This window comes from Scyliorhinus canicula, chromosome 7 (assembly GCF_902713615.1).
Source record: "Scyliorhinus canicula chromosome 7, sScyCan1.1, whole genome shotgun sequence".
NCBI classification, from domain to species: Eukaryota; Metazoa; Chordata; class Chondrichthyes; order Carcharhiniformes; family Scyliorhinidae; genus Scyliorhinus; species Scyliorhinus canicula.
The window spans coordinates 185,540,517-185,563,565 of NC_052152.1; the positions used below are offsets into that span (position 1 = coordinate 185,540,517).

At 44.7% G+C, this 23,049-nt stretch overlaps 1 protein-coding gene across 5 annotated transcripts; it reads right to left on the reverse strand.

The window, feature by feature from the left end:
• Positions 1-19,853, reverse strand: LOC119969613 (homeobox protein TGIF2-like). Of its 5 annotated transcripts, none has more exons than XM_038803477.1 (3): positions 19,762-19,853; positions 18,087-18,328; positions 1-2,137 (listed from the first exon to the last, which is right to left on the reverse strand). In XM_038803477.1, exons 2-3 carry the CDS (start codon positions 18,294-18,296, stop codon positions 1,613-1,615), a joined length of 735 nt encoding a protein of 244 aa, XP_038659405.1. In that variant the 5' UTR covers positions 18,297-18,328; positions 19,762-19,853; the 3' UTR covers positions 1-1,612. The 5 variants fall into 5 exon arrangements, with proteins under 5 accessions (XP_038659405.1, XP_038659407.1, XP_038659403.1 ...); XM_038803479.1 differs by lacking the exon at positions 19,762-19,853 and adding an exon at positions 19,493-19,752 and having other exon boundaries at positions 18,087-18,318; XM_038803475.1 differs by lacking the exon at positions 19,762-19,853 and adding an exon at positions 19,493-19,752.
• Positions 19,854-23,049: the final 3,196 nt, after the last annotated feature.

Genomic DNA, 23,049 nt, shown 5'->3' on the forward strand with positions numbered 1-23,049 from the left:
TTATCAAACGTCAAGAATTTTATTAGAGTGGTATTAAAAAAAATTCACAGATGTGATCAATGTTCCTGTAAGACAAAAGAATGGAGTTGAAAAAACTCCTTTAAATATTGCACAGATTGAAATTGAAGACTTGAATAGTTGGGTGGTCCCTTCAAATAACAAAAAAAACCACCGTCATATAAGGCACATTTGCATTTATCTCACTTATATACATGATCTGCAAAGCCCCTTTTTGCATTAACACTGAACCAAATTGTTTAAAGCTTCCAACACAAGTAGCGTTTATGTAAAACTCCATTGTAAAACCCCAGGTAGAGTTTGGTCATGTATAAGATTTACAATAAAGGGCTGATGTACGAAACAGCTGAAAGGACAAAAGTAAATGGTCTGAAAACAAATCCATGCATTATCCCAAATGCAGTTTGCAGGAATGGCTTGTTTGAAAGACAGTTCAAGTTACTGGTTTCAGTCCCAATCTTGCATTGTACCACTGCCACACACTGGAAGCAAGCAGTATTTTGGTTATTTCAGGGTCATCATTTCCTAAATCAGATTCCCCCCAACAATACATTTTCTAATGTAACCGTCCTGAATGTCATCTATCAAATAAGTTTTAGAATCTGAAAACTTGTGAATCCCAGCCTCAGATAATGATCTTAGCACTACTGTTTAAAAAGGAAGTTTCACATCACCTTTAACAATGTACACTTTTAAAAAAAAATTAAAAATCAGATAGCTACATTCACAAATAGAACTAACAAATAGAAATTAGTTTACCTTTTTAATTGTTCTGTACTCAAGTTACAAATGAATACCTCAGAGCTAATGTCACATTGCTATATCAATCTATTGAGTAGTGATTAGAGGATGTTCCACTTTTATCTTATAATTTGCCTCTAACATAACCACAATTTAAAGTTACATTTCTTCAGCTCAGTAGTAAAGATCCATTATATACAAATGAAAAAATATTCTCCTAATATTTTATGATTGAGACACTTTGCACATATTGAGGACTAAAGAATGTGCAAGAGAATTTCCCGTCCCGGTTATCCACACTACTTTGGGTTACCTTGACACTGCACTTTTGATTTGTACTCAATACATCTGTTTCAACAACAGCAGAGCAGCGTCACTTAAGCAAAACAACTATGAGACCAAATCTTCAAAGACACATTGGTCAGTCAACATGAAACCTGAACGAATTAGGTAATCTGCAGTTCCTTGAATTACGATTACAGCTCATTTATGTTTGCTGTCAAAAGTACAGAATGCTATAATGCTTACTACGTTGCAGTCCCAGAACCTACAGTTTGCAGAGTGCAAAGCTACAATGGAGTTTCTGAGAATACTACTAGAAATAATTATTGCAACCCTCCAATTCCAAGGGTCTACAATCAATCGGACAGCCATGAGAGATTAACCTCAAGTTCAAGTGGACAGACTTTTAAGGTGTTTCTCCAGCCAGAAGAAATGCATTTTGATAATCATTTCTCCAGAGTGGATTTTAAGTAATGCGCTACTGCCCATTCACAGACTGGAACCAACCGAAAGGTTTCTCAGATATCTACACTTCTACTCCCATTCACCAAACTCCTTGGTGTGTGTGTGTCTAAGATGAAATCTTAATATTCTGTTTCTGAGATTCCAGTTCAGCAGCCCGCTGGAGTGCAACGTCCACCAGCAACTGGAAACCACTGAAGTCCTGATGGAGTTCTGGTGGAGTGGGAGGTGGTGTGTTGAACAGTCCATTGTTAGGACTAATTGAATCTGTGCACGTCACCAAAGTAGTGGGGTTATTAGTGTTAATCAGGGGTCGAACTACCTCTTGGTCAATCAGTTTTGAGGTTTTCTTACTGTCAATGCCAGAGTCTGGGCAGAATAGTAAAGGCATATCTTTAACCATCGATGTTGTAGCATGGCAGATGACAGAAGGCCGAACAGATGCAGACAAAAGAGTGGAGCTTGTAGCCAAAGCGGAATTCTGCAATGGGTTTGGCCCACCCACGCTTCGAGATGGGTTTAATTCAGAGGACTTGCTTTTGCGAGAAATGGTGAATTTAAGAGGGTCTTTGCCATCCTTCCGCAGCATGTCTGGTAAAAGTCTTCTCCTTGCATTGATGAACCAGTTGGAAACCTTAAATTTTAAAACAAGAGCAAGCAGTTATTTAACACATTTCTTCCGATTTCTCACAACAGCACAATCATTAACACACAAGAAAATTCCCGCCAGCAATGTGAAAATTTAAAAATCAGACTTTTCCATGCTATGAAGTCCAGCTAGTTGGAAACCCTCAGACAATACCACAAGCTTCTGCAGCCTAACACCATATGAATTAATGTAGTGTTCCGGATTTTTTTTTAAAAAAAAGAACATTCTTTGTAAAGTTGAGCAACCCTGAAACCTTCACTCACTTAATCTAGTCTCACACACACACAGACATGGAGGCTGTTTACTGCTCTCACTTCAGCTTTCTCATTTACAGAACCTATCTGGACACCTGATGACTAACCGTCACTTTAGAAGTTCCTAATTGTGTGTTGCCCATGAACTAGTTTAAATTGAAAAGGCTTCTCCCCTTGTACCCTACAACCCAAAGATGTGCTGGGTAGGCGGATTGGCCACGCTGAATTTGATTTTGATTTTATTTATTGTCATACGTACCGAAGTACAGTGAAAAGTATTTTTCTGCGACCGAGGAACGTACACAGTACGCACATAGTAGACACTGAATTGCCCCTCAGTTGGAATTTTTTTTATTTAAAAGGCGAATATTAAAAGTCAATCCATTTTGAGGCCTCACTGTGGAGAGTCATTCTTCATCAGCCTGATTTCCCTTTCCTTCGTGTGCCCTCCGAGGTTTTCTATTCCCTGCTGGCTTAATACTGCTGCAGTTTGAAGCCCCTGCTTTTATTTGCTGACAGAATTGATCAGGCGGGCTTTGTATCGGAGTGTTTGGAGGGAGATCATACAGATGAGGAAGCTCCATTTACAAAATGAGTTGCAACGGTTTGGATTAAAAAGGTGCAGAAAGTTTGAGGAGTGGAACGGCAATTCGAGAGTGCTCGAATGCCATTTGCTGTAGCCAGGACAAAGCCTTTGTAAACAAGCACTGATGTGAAAGCAGTTTGCCTACCCCAGAACACATGACAGCATGGGTGCATACTACACATTGATCAAGTTGTGTAACTTGAAACCAGTGCTGAAGGAATTGCTGCTATGGTCTTTCGAATGTGCACTGAGCAACTTAAATGTGCAGCACAAAGCACACTCAGTTAGTAGTGTGGGGAGAGGGGGGGTTGGCTAGAGTAGGCATTTGTAAGGAATCCAAACACAAATAGAAAAGGCAGAATGAGTGGAAACTGAATACAAGACTGCCTAAAGTATGCAAGCGATCCAAGGCACCAAATTATAGTTTCGAGGCTGTGCCATTAAAGCGTACTGCTTCAGAGAATTGAACATTTTGAAATGACTTAAAACAAGTAAATCTTTTCTTCATTTTTTTTAAAGAAATGGCCAGCCTCGTTGATTTTCTTGAAGAAATCCTTGATTTTTGCTTGAATATTCAGCCTTCTTTTATAATTCTCGTAAGTCTATGTCATTGTAGAGATCCTCATGAAAAGTTTGCAATCGGATATCTGAGCACCTAACGTCTGAATATATTTGGAAGTCAAACAAAAAGAAATTGTGCACAGCATGAGATATTGTGCTTGAAACTTGGAAATCAAGAGAGTGGATTTTTTTCCAACATGCAATTAGACAGAATGGGTACACGTCAAAGATAAGCAGCAGTGGCTGTGGGGGCAGGGATGTTTCTGCCTTCAGGGGCACCATTTTAGTTGCTTTCAGATTGTTCCGTTCAGTTAGATTCTGGGAGCTGTTTTTCCAATGGCAGGCTCACAGATCCAAACTGGGCCATCAAGTCTGCTGCTGGGCTACAGAAAGCTGATTTGGCAGGAGAAACCAAGACTTGGAATCCGAATTGCAACGTAGAAGGCAACTAAAGTGGATTCTAGTTTACTGGCCAAAACTGGATGCTGGCCCCAGTTGCCAACCAGAAACGGTAACAGGAAGATTCAGGCTTTGATCACCGCTTGATTTAACACGTGGGGAACCCTTTTACTTGTTAACCTCCAGTTCCAGGCACTTAAACAGATATTTACCATTGTGTTGATTGCAGCTGAGAAAAGCAGTATTTAAAATCCACTGAATCGTATAAAAAAGGCAAAAGGAGTCCACTACTAACTCCCATTACTGATTTTACAGAGACAAAGAAAATCTAATGTTAAGCATGGTTCTATACATTTGAATTCTGTCCATCCGACCTCCTATTTGAAAGGTGAATTTTTGAAATGTTTACTTTGATACATTCCCTGCAAGTTTGTGGGGGTTCCTCTTACTTTTCAGCCCAGCAGCAGAGGCATAATTAACAGTATTGATTACAGTTAGTGCTGGAATTAGAGGGAAATTTAACACCAAACCTATGCATTCAGCAGGCCTTGCCTTTTGAAAACAGCACTTCCTGCTGTTGAAACAGCCCTTTTTAACCGTGGGACAGATTCATCAACAAAAGCGAACAAAACAAAGTGGCTTCAATGGAAGAGATGAAGTCTTTCCCTTTTACCCCTCCACCCCCAATCTCCCATATTAAAAAAAAAAGTGGCTTTTATTTCCAAACGTACTGATGGGATTTTACTATTGGAGAAACAGTTTCCTTCCATTTTGATTTTTGGGAGTGGAGTCGCTTTAGGTGGCTGGGGGTTTGGTGTTTCCTTAAAGAAAACACCTTCCGACAAATCCTGCAACTAAAGGTCCAGGCTTTCATCCCCCCCCCCCCCCCCCCCCCCCCCCCCGCGAGGGGGTGGAAGGTGGTCCACATGCTAAGCAAATCTGTACCTCCAAAACCATAAATAAAAACAGAAACCGCTGGTAATATTTAACAGGTCTGGCAGCATCTGTGGAGATAGAAACAGAATTAACAATTTGAGCCGAATGTGACTCAGCTTCAGAACCCAGTTTGTGTTCTGGAGAAATCATATTTGACTCAAAACATTAATTGTTTCTCTCCACAGATGCTGCCAGCGCTTTGCTTTACTTCAGGTTTCCAGCATCCCCCGCAGGATGCTTTTACCTCCTAAATCCGTGCCTGAGCTGCCATTTTGATCACTTAGTGCCAATATCAATTACTCCTAGGTCGGGTATAGTGAGCAGGATTCTCTCAGCTTACGCCGGGCGCAAATCGTGTGACGCCGCCCTGATGCCGGTCCGCAGATTCTCCATCCATCCGTGGCGGCCTGGTGGAGTGGGGGGGCCCTCCGCTGTGGTCTGGCCCATGATCGGGGCCTACCGATCGGCAGGCCGGCCTCTCGGGCTGGGGGCCTGTTTTGCTCCACGCCGGCCCCTGTAGCCATACGCCTATTGCGTCGGGGCTGGCGCGGAGGGGAGCCATCTCGCATGTGCGCATACGTGCCGGTTGCAGCGCGCATGCGCAGACCCGCGGCGCCCATTTGACGTCAGTATCGGCAGATGGAGCAGCGTGGGTCACTCCAGTGCCCTGCTGGCCCCATTGTAGGGGTCAGAATCACTGATCCTGGGGGCATGTTGATGCTGTCATGAAACACAACGCCGTTTACGACATCGTCAACACTTAGCCTCAGGATCAGAGAATCCCGCCCAGTATGTTTGGAGTGTAGAGTAAATGTCTTCCTCTTCCCTCCCAAAAATATAGTTAATTGCAGCAAAAACAACCTGCATTTATATAGCACATTTAACATAGTTAAGCATCTCACGGTACTTCAGAGGACCGTGTACACTGAGCCAAACTAGGGGATATGAGGACAGTTGACCAAAAGCTTGGCCAAAGAAGTAGGTTTTAAAAGGGGGAAAAGGTAGCGAGGTTAAGAGAGGGAATTCCACAGCTTAGGACCTGCATTGCCAATGGTAGACATTGGACGGGAGGGTCCATAAAAATAACAGGAGTAGGGCGTTCGGCATCTCAAGCCGACTCCGCCACTCATTAGCATCATTACTGATCCGACATTCCTCACATCCACTTTCCTGCCCTTTCCCCGCAACCCTAGATTCCCTTGCTGATCAAGAATCTGTCCATCTCAGCCGTAAATATACAAGACCTCTGCCCCCACAGCTCTCTGTGGCAAAGGGTTCCAATAGCACTCAACCCTCTGGGAGATGAAATTGCTCCTCATCTCAATTGGCATCCCTTTATTCGGAGACTATGCCCTCTGGTCCTAGACACTCCCATGAGGCATTTACCCTCTCAAACCCCGTAAGAATCCTATAGATTTCAATGAGATCACCTCTCATTCTTCTAAATTCCAATGAGTAGAATCTCAACCACATGGGAGAGTCTGGGACCAGAGGGCACAGAACTAAGGGGTGCCAATCATAAGACAATCCCTCCATACCGGGGATCATCCTAGTGAACCTTCTCTTAGCCGCCTGCATATCTTTCCCGAAATAAGGGGACCAAAACTGCTCACAGTCAATGTGCCATTTTTCCATTCCTTAACCTGAAAGTCTGAGCTTCTAAATTAGATTTTCTGTTAGATACAAAATTGCATACAGTTTAATTCTTGCAGGCCATGACCTTTACGAAACACATTAAGAAAACCAACTTCACATATGATCTTTGCAGTTAACAGACCAAGAAGACTTTCAACAATTTATTCTGCTCTGGATTTGAATCTAGAGATGGAGAGCTAACATCCAACATATTACACCAATCACTTTCTTTAAATCCACTTTCTAAGTAATACCAAGAGTGGAGAGTGGGTCTGTTTCTAACTTGGTCCACATACTAATAGTTTTTTTTTCTTTTATTATAAATTTAGAGTGCCCAATTCATTTTTTTCCCATTAAGGGGCAATTTAGTGTGGCCAATCCACCTGCAAATCTTTGGGTTGTGGGGGTGAGACCCATGCAGACACGGGGAGAATGTGCAAACTCCACACAGACCGTGACCCGGGGCTGGGATTGAACCCAGGTCCTCGGCACCGTGAGGCAGCAGTACTAACCGCTGCGCCACTGTGCTGCCCCATACTTATTGTTTCTGTCTGTATTCTGACAGACAGGTATTAATATATGCGTTCTTTCTAACCTTGCCCAACCCTTTGATTTCACAATGAAAGGAAATGTGATAAGATAAAACTTGCCAGCAGTACTAAGTGACAGCGTGAACGGCAGGTGTACATTTTCTTTGTTTAGTACATTTAGCAGCTGGATCCTGGCAGCCTTTATATTTGCAAACAAAAACAGGATATGCTGGAAAGACTCAGCAAGTCAAGCAGCGCATGCAAAGAAAGGGGGAAAAAAACATTCAAAGAGGTAATTAGGAGGGAAAACAACATAGGGCAATAGGGAAAGAGCAGGACATAGGATCAATTGGCTAACTCTACAACAGAGCAGCCGGAGGCATGATGAGCTGATTGCCTCTTTCTGTGCTGTATCATTCTATAATTCAATGATTTTTCAATGTAGCCTTCAAGAGAAATACCCTTGTTTTTTTTAATATAAATTTAGAGTACCCATTATCTTTTTTTCCAATTAAAAAGGCAATTTAGCGTGGCCAACCCATCTACATTGCACATCCTTGGGTTGTGGGGTTGAAACCCACGCAAACACGGGGACAATATGCAAACTCCACACAGACAGCGACCCGGGACTGGGATCGAACGTGGGTCCTTAGCGCCGTGAGGCAACAGTGTTAATCACTGCGTCACCGTGCCACCTCGAAATACCCTTGTTTTGATCAAGGTCTGAAATGTCAACACTTGTATATAGTTGGTATCCCACTTGCAGAGTGTTCCCAATATTTACAGAATTGGTTACAGCACCGGAGGAAGCTGTTCAGGCCATCAAATATGCATCAACAATCTGCAAAAACAATCGACAGAATCTCTACAGGAGGATTTTCAGCCCATCGAGTCTGCACCAACCATCCGAAAGACCACCCGACCGAGAACCACTCTCCCCACCCTATCCCGTGCATTGATCATGGCCTATCCACCTAACCTGCACATCTTTGGACACAAAGAGGCAATTTAGCAGGGCCAATCCAAACAGTCATCCAGACCTAAAACGTTAGCTCCGTTCTCCTCTCCACAAAATCGGTCAGATCTGCTGATGTTGCCCAGTGCTTTCTGTTTTTGTGTCAGGTTCCAGCATCTGCAGTAATTTGCTTTTTCTTACTTATGTCCTCTGGTTTTCGAAACTTCCACCATGGGAACAGTTTCTCCCTATCTACCTCGGTCTACGACCCTCGTGTTTTTGAACATCTCTATCAAATTTTCTTCAGAGGAAAGAATGTTGGGAGGAGAACAACCCCGTTGTCTCCAATTTATCCACGTAACTAATGCTTCTCATCACTGGAACCATTCTGGAACATCTATTCTGCATCCTCTCCACTGCAATCACATCCTTCCTCAAGTGTGCTGTCTAGCACTGGACACAATACATTGTACAAGTTGTTTTTTTCTCTAAAATTACAAAATTGAATTTAGAGACTTGGTTTCATACACAAAGGACTTCAAATTTCTAACACTTAATATCACTACTGGTTTCTGGCCTTTTACGTTGGTTTTGCCGCTGGGTGGAGCTAGTTCCAGTGGCATCTTGCTCAATCCAAAAGCAGCTTTGAACAATAGCTGCAAACTGTCAGACATCTCTGACTCTCCACAAATGGATGCAAATAAGTCTCACACAAAGCAGTTAACTACTATTGTCAAGTAAGTGAAAACGATCAACTTTGAAACAAGCCACAAGGAATTCCCTCCCGACATTTAACCCACTCCGCTGTCCTCCTTCAGGACACTGATTAAAACGTCTCGCTTTGACCATCTGACCTAATATCTCCTTGCATGGTTCGGTTTCATGCTTTGTTTTAAAATTCTCCTGTGCAGTCTCAACGTTATGTTAAAGGCACTGCATAAATATAAGTTGTTGTTGTTGTTTCCAATATAGATCCTTCCGTCAGAAGCGTTTCAATTTCCAGCACATGCAATTTTCTTGCTTCTATCTTCTAAAGTCAACTAGATGGTGGCTTGGAAAAAAAAAACCCTCATAGAGTACATGCAAAACAAGTAGAGTAGGATTTGGTAGCTTTTGGGCCGGTGGAGGAAAAAAGAGTACTGGTGCAGTTGCTATAATTTAAAATATCAGAGCTTAGAAAGGAACCATTCCATGATTCTACAGTCCACGTTGTGATCTCAGGCAGAGAATTGAAAAATGGTGAATGAATAAATAAAGAACACCCCTTCCTGACCATTATCTGGTGACAGGACTCGGTTGTGACGCACCCCAGAGGAGAACAGCCTGCCAACAGTCACTGTCTAGAGTCACACAAACCCTGGTAGCAAACTGGGGAAATAGGTGTCAAGAAGGAAAGTACCTCTTTTCACGCTATTTTTAAGCACTTACGTTGTGATGAGTGTGTGGGATGGCACAGGTCACAAAGGCAGTAATTTTATGCTTGCGTGGGGATCCCCCCCCCCCCCCCCTTATGACTTATACCCTCCCAGTGGACCTCGTCAAATTTTGACAGACAGAGACAGGGGCCTCAAAATGGAAACAGTGCTTTCATTCCAGAAAACACCTTCAATGAGTATATATGCAGGAACAACAAAGTACCACTGAGTCATCCAGTGTGTAAATCTGGTGGCCTTGTGCCCTCCACCCCCGCCCAGTGGTCACACTGAGGGACAAATATTTGACTCCTATACCTGCTGTAAGGGCCCAAACGATTTCTGTCGAAGAAGGATACTCCATCAGCACATTCTAAAAATAATGTGCTGCAAACTAGGCTGGTTTAAACTGCACCAATCATTTACTGTTTCAACCCATTTTCCTAACTTCCTTTTTCTATTTAAATTGCTGCCATCTTTAGGAATACCCATGAACAAACCTACTCAAAACGACTATTTTTCAAACATGAATCAACTTCAGTTTCCAACAACATAAAACACTGGATTAGGAATCAGTCTCACTCACTGGATTAGACTGAGTGAGTCAGCCTCCCATTTAGGATTAGGATTTTCAGGTGAGTGCACGCTAGAGCCCTAATCCACCATAAAACTCAAACTCACGTCTGAACTCCTGTATTTGAAGGAGGTCCAGTGTGGTGTGCACTTTGCTACGTTGACCAGACGCTGAAATTAAGTGGACCTCTGATACGATCCACGTTACGATTCTCCGTTTTAAATGCATCCAAACAGGAACGGATACGCCATCAAGGGCAGGATTTGTGCGAGAATGAATTTTGGGAATTGTAGGGTAAACAGGATGTGGATTCACCTCTGACGTCTACTTCCCAGCAGCTTACTTTTTGTCTGAAGTAATCTATCACAGGGACACAGATGCATAGCAGGCTGCAGTGTGTGTGTGTGTGCACACATAGAAATATACGTCAAAAGAACAGACCCATCTGGACAGCAGAACAGCCACCCTGCTGAGATCCTCCAATCGCACTGTTTTTTATATAACGGACTTCTTTGAAAAAGTGGCTCTGAGGATTTGCAGTTCCTCCTTCCCATTGGTGAAACTGCCCTTTTATGTTTAATGCTGTTTTAGAAAGAGAGGGGAGAAAAAGAGACAACCGGCAGATCACCTTCACCGCGTCCCTTACTTCTACATGCCTAATTGTAGTGACTGACACACTGCCCTAACTCTTGTATATTGGTTAAAAAAGATTTGCACAAGAACGCTTAAAAGAGTTTTCTCTTTCCCAGATCAGCTCTTTCGTATCTTGGCTGCAAATGACTTTTCCTTCATAAGTAAAGAAGGTGGTACTGACATGCAAACTCAAATCAAGGGAATTGGGGGGAGTGGAGGGGGCGGGGGGGACAACACTACCCAGGACAATTCTGTCTTAGCACGACGACCCCCAGATGTGCACTTTCCAGAAGTAAATCACTGGGGATAGCAATCACTAATGGAGACCCCAGCTTACTTTCTTTCCCCTCCCTCGTGTGGACTCATCGAGGCCCTTCGTATTGTCTGTACCACTACACCCCAAACAGAGATTAGTGCTGACTCTACAGAGAGCAAACGTTGAAATTTAGGCTGGTTCACATACCTATTTCATCAGTGAGAGCTAATAAGGGTTTGGATGTTTATGCATAAACTACAGTGAGCAAATATACTCAATTTATTTCCCCACGATATCAGAGACACCATTTTCATGCCCATGCATGAATCCACGCGAAGGCAGAGTTCTTTCTAAGCCACTTTAAATTTTGATTTTCGGGTCAAGTATGTTTGGAAGCCAATCTTTGCAGCACCGTCACATGTGAGGTATTTAAAAAAGCAACCACAGCTATAAAATCAGTTTGTATCCTGAATTCAAAATGCTACATTTTCCAATAGAAGGCACTGCAGGCCAGGTATTGGGAAACTAGGCTTGACACAAGGTATGTATAGTATTTGCACTTGTCTTAGGCGCAAATGCTTCCCCACCAAACGGTCACTTTTTGACCACTGGTCACAATTTGTATTGCAGTGACTTTGTTACAACTTTAAAACAGCCCCGTGTGATATATTTTGCATTTGGAGAACAGACAAAGAATAGGGAAGAAAGGCAAACAATACAAATTTTAAGTTGTATGTAGATCATCATGATTGTGGGGACAAAGAGGTGAGGTGACTCCATGACATAACAACAATGAACGGGACTTTAAGAACAGTCAGAAATTAAAATTAAAATTCACACTTAAGAAATCTTTTTTTTTTTAAAAAGACACTTTATGCTCCATTTCAAATTTTGAGAGAGACCAGCTGTACAACCCACTATGTATGTTGTCACTGGAAGCGTGACAGGCAAGAAAATCAGGTCTAGAAGACAGCCTTACATTGATACAGCGCCTTTCAAACACTCAGGTGGCTCTTCAGCGTTTTATAGCCAATTAAGGACTTCTGAATTTTAGTTGATATTGTAATGTAGGAAACATATCAGTCAAGATGCGCACAAACTTCTAGCAATTAAATAAGTTACCAGATCACCTGGTTTTTAAGTTTTAGTTGTGATAAACTAAGAACTCTTGCTGTTCTTCAATTAAGCCCTGGGGCCTTTTACAACTACCCGAGATGGCAGACATGGCATCAGTTTAACAAAATGGCAACTTACTGATTTTATTAATAACTCTCCTCATCCCTCTCAAACTGTGCTCATAAATTTAACGTGCCCAATTCTTTTTTTCCCCCTAATTAAGGGCGATTTAGCATGGCCAATCCACCTACCCTGCACATCTTTGGGTTGTGGGGGTGCGATCCACGCAGACACGGGGAGAATTTGCAAACTCCATATGGACAGTGTCCCAGGGCCAGGATCGAACCTGGGTCCTCGACGCCATGCAGCAGCAGTGCTAAGCACTGCGCCTCCGGTCCGCCATTTGTGTGCAGCCTCAGTCACAGCTGACCATGTTATTCCTGCTGTAACACCATTCCTTCATTGTGCAGCTGGGTGAGCCTGCCTTCGACTGGTTTTGTTCTTATTTATCCAGGTAAGCTGGGTAAATATAAGTACTGTTACCTTTGGAGTCCCCGCGGGGGCACGCTCCATGGCTCGTCTCCTACGTCTCATCCACATGCTACACTTGGTGACAACAGATCAAGTTCCACATGTATGTGGAGGACACTGAGCTCTCCCTAACCACCACCTCTCGGCTGCTTCACTGTCTCTGATACGTCACACTATTTGTTAACTCTAGCCCTATTTAGGGCAGCACGGTGGCGCAGTGGGTTAGCCCTGCTGTCTCACAGCGCTGAGGTTCCAGGTTCAATCCTGGTTCTGGGTCACTGTCCATGTGGAGTTTGCACATTCCCACCGTGTTTGCATGGGTTTCGACCCACAACCCAAAGATGTGCAGGCTAGGTGGATTGGCCACTCTGAATTGCGCCTTAATTGGAAAAAAAATGAATTGGTTACTCTAAATTTATTTTTTAAAAAAGCTCTAGCCCTAATTCAGAGTAACCAATTCATTTTTTTTCCAATTAAGGCGCAACCCTCCCACCTTCTAGCCGCCATAAACCCTAGCACCACCAAACACCTGTTGCCTACATCCTAACCCACACCAAATTCTGTCCATCCAACATTCCTGTGCTCGCTGACTTACATTGACTTCCAGGACAGCAGTGCCTCAATTTTAAAATTCTCAACCTTATTTTCCAAGTCGCTCCATCGCCTCCTATTTTGGTAACCTTTTCCAGCCCCACAACCCTCAGAAATCCCTGCACTCCTCTAATACTGCCCTTTTGTGCACGCCTGACTTTAAATGCTCCACCCACTATTGGCAGCGATGCCTTCAGCTGCCTTACCCAAAGCTCGGAAATTCCTTCCCTGCTCCCCCCATGTCTCTACCTGCTTTTCTGATCCTCCTAAAAATCTCTGTTCCTATTTTGTCTCCTTATGTAGCTTGGTGTCAAATTTAGTTTCATAACCAGCCCACGAGTGGCTTGGGATGTTTCACTATGTTAAAAGCACCATCTCAATCTAACTTTTTGTTGTTGCCTCATCAGAACGACACCACCTCTGACAGTGCAGCATTCCCATAATTCTGCACCTAGCCTAGGTCGTGGCGTAGTGGCATTGTCATTGAACTAATGATCCGAACACCCAGGGTAATGCCAAGGGAACCCAGGTTCAAATCTTACCACAGCCGATGGTGAAATTTGAAGTCAATTAGTATCTGGAATTAAAAGGTCTAATGATGGCCATGAAACCATTGTCCATTGGTGAATCTGATTTTTTTGTAATGACAATGTCCTTAATGGAAGGAAATCTACTGCCCTCACCTGGTCTGGCCTAGATGCGATTCCAGATTCACAGTAATGTGGTTGTCCCTTAAATGTCATCTGAAAGGGGGCAGCATGGTGGTGCAGTGGTTAGCACTGCTGCTCACAGCACCAAGGGCCCAGGTTCGATCCCAGCTCGGGTCACTTTGCGTGTGGAGTTTGCACATTCTCCCCGTGTCTGCGTGGGTCTCACTCCCACAACCCAAAGATGTGCAGGGTAGGTGGATTGGCCACACTAAATTGCCCCTTAATTGGGGGGGGGGGGGGGGGGGGGGAGAATCGGGTCCTCTGAAGTGGCCTACTCGGTACAAGGACAGTTAGGGACGGACAACATATGCTGGCTCAGCTAGCGATGTCCAAGTCCCATGAATGATTTTCTTTTATGTTGACTCAGGGGTGTGGCTGCTGCCACTTACATTAGGTGTCTGCAAGAAGATAATAGCGCTGCACACTAAACAATGTTACAACATGAACAGAGGCAAAGTAATTATTTTTCACAAGAACACTCGCGGAGCCGAAACATGGCTCAAGGTTAAGTCTGGAACACAAATGTGAACTTGCTAAGATGCAGTCATGTTTAAACTTGCCTGTCCATTTTAAGGCACTGCCTAGGTACTGTTTGTGGTGAACTGGTCTAATTTTTTTGCTGTTTAACAACTACTTGTAAATTCCCAGCTCCTGCTGATCAAGGAAGGGTAGTGTATCAAGGTCAGAGAAACAGCTGCCACACTTGCTCTTTTCTTCCTATTGTATAAAGGCATCTACAACTCTGATGTGCAACTGGCACAAAATAGACCCAAGAGCTTTTGATAAAATATAAAATGTTTGTCTACACAAGTTACTTCAATGTTTTGAGATACAGACATGATTTCAACGCAAGACTATTAAAAACGTACTCAGAATCTACTAGGTCCATCTGAAAATATTACGGCAGGGTGACTGTGTGGAGTTTGCACGTTCTCCCAGAGTCTGCGTGGGTTTCCTCTGGGTGCTCCGGTTTCCTCCCACAGTCTAAAGATGTGCAGGACGGTGGGGTTATGGTGAAACGGCAGGGGCGTGGGCCTAGGTATGGTGCTCTTTCCGAGGGTTGGTGTGGACTCGATGGGCCGAGTGGCCTCCTTCTGCACTGTAGAGGTTCTATGGCGATTAACAAGGCCGACTCCACTTACAACAGCATCAATTGTGTTAACTGACATCATCATGAAAGGCAAACTGATACACTGGTTTAAAGGTCGATTGCTTGTTGCTTTGCAACCCTATAAAAGGCAGTAATCTACTATTTTTAAACCAAACATCTATCTGGCATTTACTACATGTGCAGTCATTTTTGTTTACATACTTTAGAGATGTACCCAATGGAAAGTTGGGCTTGATTAAAATGAGCCCTTTGTAACCAGGACATGTGGTGAATGTAAGGGCTTAGTTCTTCATTAATTACAAGGAAATACTAGATACCCAAACCCAACATCTGCCACTCACAACTCATTTACTTAGGGAGTCAGCCTTCGATTATAACATTTGCATTCAGTATGGCTCTTGGAATCTGCACACACTGGACATACTGCAGGAATTTGATGCAGTTGGTTTTTACTGTTTCCACAGGAATATACACTGTTTTTAAGAGGTGAAAATGATGCTTGTTAATCTACAAGCTAAGTACAAAAAGACAATCTCACCGATGAATCTACCCTTCAATCCCCAGTACAATGTAATTAATATTTTGGCAATGCCTGTCAAGGGTGCCTAACTCATAAATTCACCAGTGAAATGGACCCTTAACAAGTTTAGGCAACTAAATGTTGAAATTTAAAATGCTGTTTGGATTTTATATCTTGAAACGCAAATACTTTTCCAGACAACTGAAGCCGAGAGCAAAAATCACAAAAGGAGTTACTCGTCCTAACTCCTGTGAGACAGATAAGACCACAGGCAAGAAACACGGACAGGAAATGGGTTTCATAACAAGGTTCCAGACCAAGATGGGCATGTTGACTATTTTGACTGCTGTACACTGACTGTCAGAAACAACATGAGAGTACAAATCGCTTGCTTTTATCCCATGCTTTTCAGTCAATTGGTTATAAACATGCCTCCAAACAAGGTTAAAGATCTATTTTACTGCTTTCGTCTGTAATAAAATGTCCATTAAGTCTCAGTCACAGCTCTCTGTAAAGTTAATAGGACCACATGAAAGAAAAAAGCTCAGATCGATTACAAAAAAAAAATCACAAAGACTATGGCCATGCGACAGAACTCCATGTAGGAACTGGTTGGTTTCACTTTTACTAACAGCTTCAACAATCAGCTGTATGTCCCCAAACTACCCTAACACAGTCACACTTAGTGGCTGGAGCTCAGCCAGGACCATATTACAATACCTCTCTTTAAAAGAAACTCATGTTAGAAAACACTCGAGTGAATAAAATCTAATCCAAGCCACATTAATATATGTAAAAACTACCACAGCTTCAAAAAAAACTTGCAACATTTATAGTGCAGCTTTAACACAAGAAAACATCTCAAGTTCATTTGCAGAGGGATAAAGGAAAAAAATGCACCCCAAGCTAAGTGAGATGTCATTAAAAAGTAAAGAGAGAGTCCCAGTTCAAAGAGGAGATTTTAAGCAAGATCTACGAGTGAGGTGCAGAGTAGATAATGTGGACGGGCTGGGGTTATTCAGAGCATGTACCTCAATGGCTAAGATCTGTCAATGGTGTGACAAAAGAGGAGGTTATACCCCAAACCCGACAAACGTTTGGAGGTTTTTTTCTTTAAATTAAATTTCCCCTCGTTACATAGATGTGAACACAAAACAAAGGTGCGACCCGACTGCAATGCACAACTACGCGCGTCTCCTCTTAGTAAAACTAACTGTGGGGAAGATTTTTAAAATGGGCTCAGGAAACGTCTCCCATCCTTAAGGCAATTAAGCAAGCTTTAGACTGGTTATTCTTTTTTTTTAAATTTAGAGTACCCAATTCATTTTCCAATTAAGGGGCAATTTAGCGTGTTCAATCCACCTAACCTGCACATCTTTTGGTTATGGGGGTGAAACCCACGCAAACACGGGTAGAAAGTGCAAACTCCACACGGGCAGTGACCCAGAGCCGGGATCAAACCTGGGACCTCGGCGCCAAGAGACTGCAATGCTATCACTGTGTCACCATGCTGCCCTGACTGTGGTGATTCATGATACATTGAATTATAGAATTTACAGTGCAGGGGGCCATTTGGCCCATCGAGTCTCTACCAGCCCTTGGAAAGAGCATCCCACTTAAGCCCACACTTCCACCCTATCCCCATAATCCAACCTAACCTTTAGGACACTAAGGGGCAATTTAGTGTGGCCAATCCACCTAACCTGCAAATCTTTGGACTGTGGGAAGAAACCGGAGCACCCGGAGGAAACCCACGCAGACAGGGGGAGAAAGTGCAAACTCCACACAGAGAGTCACCCGAGGCCGAAATTTAACCCAGGACCCTGCAGCTGTGAAGCAACAGAGCTAACCACTGTGTCACCCTTGCTTGAACGATTTAAACTAATCTCTTCCCCAGCCAACATGTCCTTCAGAGCACATGATCATACAGCAGGGATGTCCAAACTGTTACCCTTGAGGCGCTCAGGCTGACTCTTGAAGGCCAGGTAACCTAACCCCATCTGCATTCCGATTTCTTATTTGCCCTGATAGAATTTCATGGAGCGGCAGGACTGTAAAGGGGTGGTTTAATCGGCAAATAACTCCAAAACCGTAACATTGAAATCTGTTGGTTTCCACTACTTGAGCTACATGCAAATTAGGTAAACCTGGATCTAAATTTTTTAATGTCATCCCCCAAGGTTCAGGCATATTCCAAATATCCTGCACAAATCCTAACTTTCAGGCTTCTTAATGCACTTAAAATCTCTAACACTACTTCTACTCATCTTTCCCCAACCCCCAGAATTCGTTTCTCCTGTGTGGCATGTCATCCATGACAGACAGGCTGCTTCCAGGCCTCCCCCTCTCTCTCTGCCACTCTAAAAGCTGACCGCCAAGGAGATACACAAGAGCAATCTGAGGATTACACTCCTCTTGGCTTTGCCTCCATGGCACATGCTAGGGTTAGGAACTTAAATGGAGCCAGCAAGCAAAGCAGCCAAACTCTGACCACTGCTCTGTTGGTTTAGCTAAACCCACAGACAGACACACACACACACACACACACCAGGGTTTGTAAAGGCGACGAATTGCCACTGAAACCAGTCAGGAGCCTCAAGGCCACACTGAACCATTTCCCTCACCTGCAATACTGTTAGATTCGCCTGTCCAGACAGGCTGAGCTTCTCCTGCTCGGATGGATAGGCGTTCAGCCGGTGCTCGTACAGCCAGTCCCGCAGGATCTTCACCGACTCTTTGGAAAAAATCACATGTCGTTTCCTCTTCTTGGAATGGGCCATGTCGGAAGACAAGCTGCCGTCGTCTTCTCCCGTCTCGCTGTCTGACATGGTCATGTCCCCTGGTCTCCTCTGGCTACTGGTGAAGGCTGAGAGAGACACACACACACAGGGAGGGAGGGAGCAACGTCAACAGCAGAGCGTTAGTTACCAGGCATTACTCACACATCACAAACTGCAACACAAAAGCCACTCGGGCAGATCACAAACCCCAAACCCCATTTAAAAAAACACAAAATAGGGGGGAGGGGAGGAGAAAAACAAGTTTAGAAGTTGCAGGCAGGGCAGTGAAGCGGAACGAAGTCCCTCATTCAAACCACAATTTTTCCCTTAAACAAAAAGAAAGTCAGAAACATGCTCCTTTCTTTGATCACAGGGGGAAGAGAGAAAAAAAAACTTCAATGAACTCAAAATAACCCGTTTCAAAAAAAAAAACACTCTTTCCAACGACAGAACACATTTTTTTAAAAATCTACGTAGATGGAGGGGAAAACAGGACAATAAAAACTTGGGAACAAACTTTGCCGCCATTGACAAGTGGCTGAATACTGTCCCTTTTGTTGATGTGAAACAGGAACTGGCGAGGGTATTCCCAGCTCAAACTCCCCCCCCCCCCCCCCCCCCCAATCTGTCAGACCCGCATTCCCAAGAGGAAGTTGGCTAACTTAAAATAAACTTTTTTGTGTGTTGGTGGCGGGGGGGATGGGGGGGGGGGGGTAAGTCTGCAAGAGAAGGAGGGAAAAAAAAGAAAGTTTCGCCCTCGTGTGAAGAAATCCCAGTTTACAAACTCTTCTGTTTCTGATCATGAAACACACACACACAATAGATTTTGGGACGCGTGCTTCGTCTAACAAAAGGAGCCGAACCCACGCCGGCTTGAGAAAGAGGCCATGCTCACCCCACCGTTTTTTAAAAATATATAAATATAACAAGCCAGGGCATCTGGAGTGAACCATTCCGCATAACAAGGCCACTCACTCATTCACACAGATGGGACTTGATGCATTTCCCCAACACACACAAAAGATTTAAACGGTTCCCTACCAGATTCACAGCCGGGCCGGAGGGAAAGGAGGGGGGGGGGGATTAATAATCCTCAATGCAACTAGCAAATTTTTTTTTTTTATAAAAAGAGGGGTTGTTGGTGGTGGAAACACACCTAACAGCAACCTCCAGCTCTCTCCTATTGTTCAGGACGCCTGCGCTTTGACAACGTGCCAGTTAAGACTGCAGCAAGGTCACACCTAACTTACCTTTCTTTGCAGCTTTCATCCTCTCCCACTTTTGTTTTTTTTTAGCGTTTGTGCCGGACGATGGAGTTTGGATTTTGCAGCTTCATATAAAAGTGTAAAAAGGAGAGGGGGAGGGGGTGGAAAGAGCACGTTGCGTCTGTCTCTGTGTTGTCTGGTGTGTGTGTGTGTGTGGGGCGCTGCTGCTGCTAACGCTGCTGGTGCTCTCGTCTTCCCCCTGCGAGGACAGCGTGGCGCAGTTAAACAAAGCTCCTCTCTCTCTCTCTCTGTACCTGCTGCTTGTAATGCTGCTGACTCCCCCACTCCTGACAACTCCTGACAGCTCACCCCGGAAACGACCTGACACTGACGTCACCTCAAATCACAACCCGCTCTGGAGCTGCAACCCAACAAACAGTAATGTGACACACACTCACTCACACATACACACACAGGGCTCCAGCTCTGTCACAACTTCCACGCAGTTCCCTCGTCACTGCGAGCGGCAATCATTTGCAACCATTATTAAATCATGTCTGGCCACTGTTGCACGCCGAATCCTCTTTGGAACGATTCAGGGAACTGAGGGTGGCTTGTTCTGCAGACCAAATATGTTAGAAATTCGTCGAAATGGAAGGACTGGCGAATTGTGTGTACAAGACATGTTGGTTGGGTATGGTTGTTGGTTGGGGGGTGCTATTTACTGAGTTATGTTTATTTTAAAATAAATTTAGAGTACCCAATTCATTTTTTCCAATTAAGGGGCAATTTAGCGTGGCCAATCCACCTAGCCTGCACATCTTTGGGTTGTGGGGGCGAAACCCACGCAAACACGGGGAGTCTGAGTTATGTTTACATTTGTATTTGTTGTTATAAAATCATAAATGCCTTAATAAAATATTTTTTTTAAAGAAATTTGTCTAAATCGCAGCTTAACGTAAGCCTCGAATGATGTATGCGCCTTTGAAAGGAGTAAAGTCTTCATTAAAAATGTTTACCATGATACACATGGTGCATACTGTATTTCCAAATGATAACATAGAAAAGGATGGTTGATGAATGCTTAACGTGTGTGATATTTCAAAAATCGAGCATTTAAAATAAAGGGGTCAACGCCGTGTTAATGAATTTGGTATATGCTATTGCAACAAGCAGTGCGGGAGTGTTTGTTATCACTTGCACATGGTGTCATTTTGATTAAAATAACGAACAAACTTTCGCTCTCCCCAGCAGTAAACTTCTTTTTTTCAATTAAAATGTATGTTTTATTTAAAGTTATCCACATGTCCTGCAGTAGCTGAGCTTCAAGACCTCCAACGGTGCCTCCGATTCCTCCCTCCTGGCAGTTGTGTGTCAGGATGATTAGCTTGCTGCAGATTTTATTCTCTTAGTTTTCCCCACACCCCCACCTTCTTTCTGCGGTAGTAAAGCTGAGACCTCGGTGATTTGGGCGATTGAACCACTGACCCCATTTCTGTAACACTGTTGTGTAGGAGAGTATAAATAACTGCTCTGGCCAGAGCAGGCTCAGAGGGCTGAATGGCCTACTCAGGCTCCTCATTTGTATTGTATTTTACCACAATGTATTAAGGCTGGACTTCCCGCCCTCTCTGGCAATTTTGGCAGAATTACAGGGGCAGCAACAGTAAATAGACCAGGGTCTGGATTCGCCACTGCTGCTGCCGACAGCGAGAATCACGACCGGGCGGAGAATACTGTGTCAAGCAATAATCGGAATTTGCGCCTGATGCCGTTTCCGACATGATGCTCCTGGCGACATTAGTGAGGTTCACGTCCCAAGCCGGCGAGCCCATGCATGTCTGTCATTTGCATGAATTTGAATGTCATTAGCAGGTTGGATACTGCATGCTTACCCCTCTGCAATGCTCAACCCCTCTGCAATGCTTCACCCCTCTGAGGCGGGAGTCATGCGGGCGTAAATTGGTGCAAGTATTTACAAGCGGGGCCTGGGCGCCATGTCTGCTGAGGGGAGCAAGATGGTAAGAAAACTTTCTAAACTTGTCGGGCCTGCTGGGGGGTGGCTGTCTGGGCCTCAGGCAGTGGCGGAGATGAACTTGGTGCCAAGTCCGTGCACTCAGGGTATCTCCCCTCAGGATCAGGTTGGCCTGGCTCAGACCACCCAACATCGCTGCAGTATGTTATTTAAATCCACCCCTTTGGTAGAACTTACAGGCTCCTGGTTGGTCACACTGCTAACTGCTCACTGTATCCTGTATATGCTCAGAGAGCCTCTGGGCATGTGACCCCACCCAGCCAGCCCCTCTGGAAACCCTCAGTTCCCAGCAGTGTCATCTACACAGGATGTGGAGATGCCGGCATTGGACGGGGGTGAGCTCAGTAAGAAATCTTACAACACCAGGTTAAAGTCCAACAGCTTTATTTGGAATGACTGGGACTGTTGCTCCTTCAATCAGGGGAGACCGGATCAACAGATGGGTGTGGCTATGCTCAATCACTGGCCCACCAGGTGCTGGCACTCCTCAGATGCACAGCCCCACTGCAGAGGAAGCAGGATATTAGCAGAGCTCACTCCAAACAAACATGCACCGTGGACTTTGGCACCCTCCCTGGCGCACTGCCCCTCTCAAAGCACCAGTGACATGATCAGCTAGCCCACCCCTCAGGATCGCGAGATGTCTCCAAGCACTGCCTGTCCACCATGCCCCTGTTCCCATCCAGCCTGCCCCGGCCACAAAACCTGACCAGCTCTCTGTCACAACCTGTGCACCCATGCTCCACTGCAGCTAAGGTCCCAGCAAACACCACTTCCCTCAGTCACCCCCATTTGTAGGACCTGCCCTTACACAAGCCTCTAAGCAACGAGCAGCACACGTTGACCGTCTCCACCACACAACCAGTTGCCAACCTGCTGGCGGTAAAACTCACGACCCACCAGTGAAGAGACCCAAAGTAAACCCCACTGGGGGAAACAGGACAGTGGCCACAGAGCCTATCGCTGACACGGGTTGGGTTGCCACCGGTACCTCTGTTGACAGGGATGGGTGGTGAGGATAGAGGCTCCCCACGGCGCATGCCAGATGCCACTCTGATGGGGACAGGGGTGCAGTGCGGACGACAACATATCGAAGGGGCTGGGTGGGGGGAGGGAATTGATGAGGGTGGTGTAGCAGTAGTGGTTTTTGATGGTCAAGGGAATCCTCATCTTGCTAACATTCTGTCTCTTCCCACCCCCCACCCCCCAATATGTCTCCATATCCCAGCAGAGACATGATTTTGGAGTACAGCCAGCTATGTTCGCTATCTACCTGGCCACTGCTGTATTTGCAGATGCATGGAGGTTAGAGTGTCAGGGCCAGCCCTAGGAGGACCCTGCACAAGAGAAGCCTATCCCAGAAGAGCAGGGGCCAGTCAGTGAGGCTCAAGTGCCAGCTGTTCAATGGCCGAGGAGAAAGTGTGAAGGAGCCACTGCATCAGGGCACATATATATATACCTTCTGCACTTGTCCTTCGAGGAGCTGCCGGGCCGCCTGTGGCAGTTCGAATGTCGACTCCAACTCACCAGGGAGACCATGAGCCACCTGTGCCAGATGGGGCGCACT

Coding starts and splice junctions, on each gene's coding strand:
- LOC119969613 (XM_038803475.1), bottom strand. Junction 2,138..18,086: donor CGAATCTAACAGTATTGCAG/GTGAGGGAAATG, acceptor TTAAAATTTAAG/GTTTCCAACTGGTTCATCAA.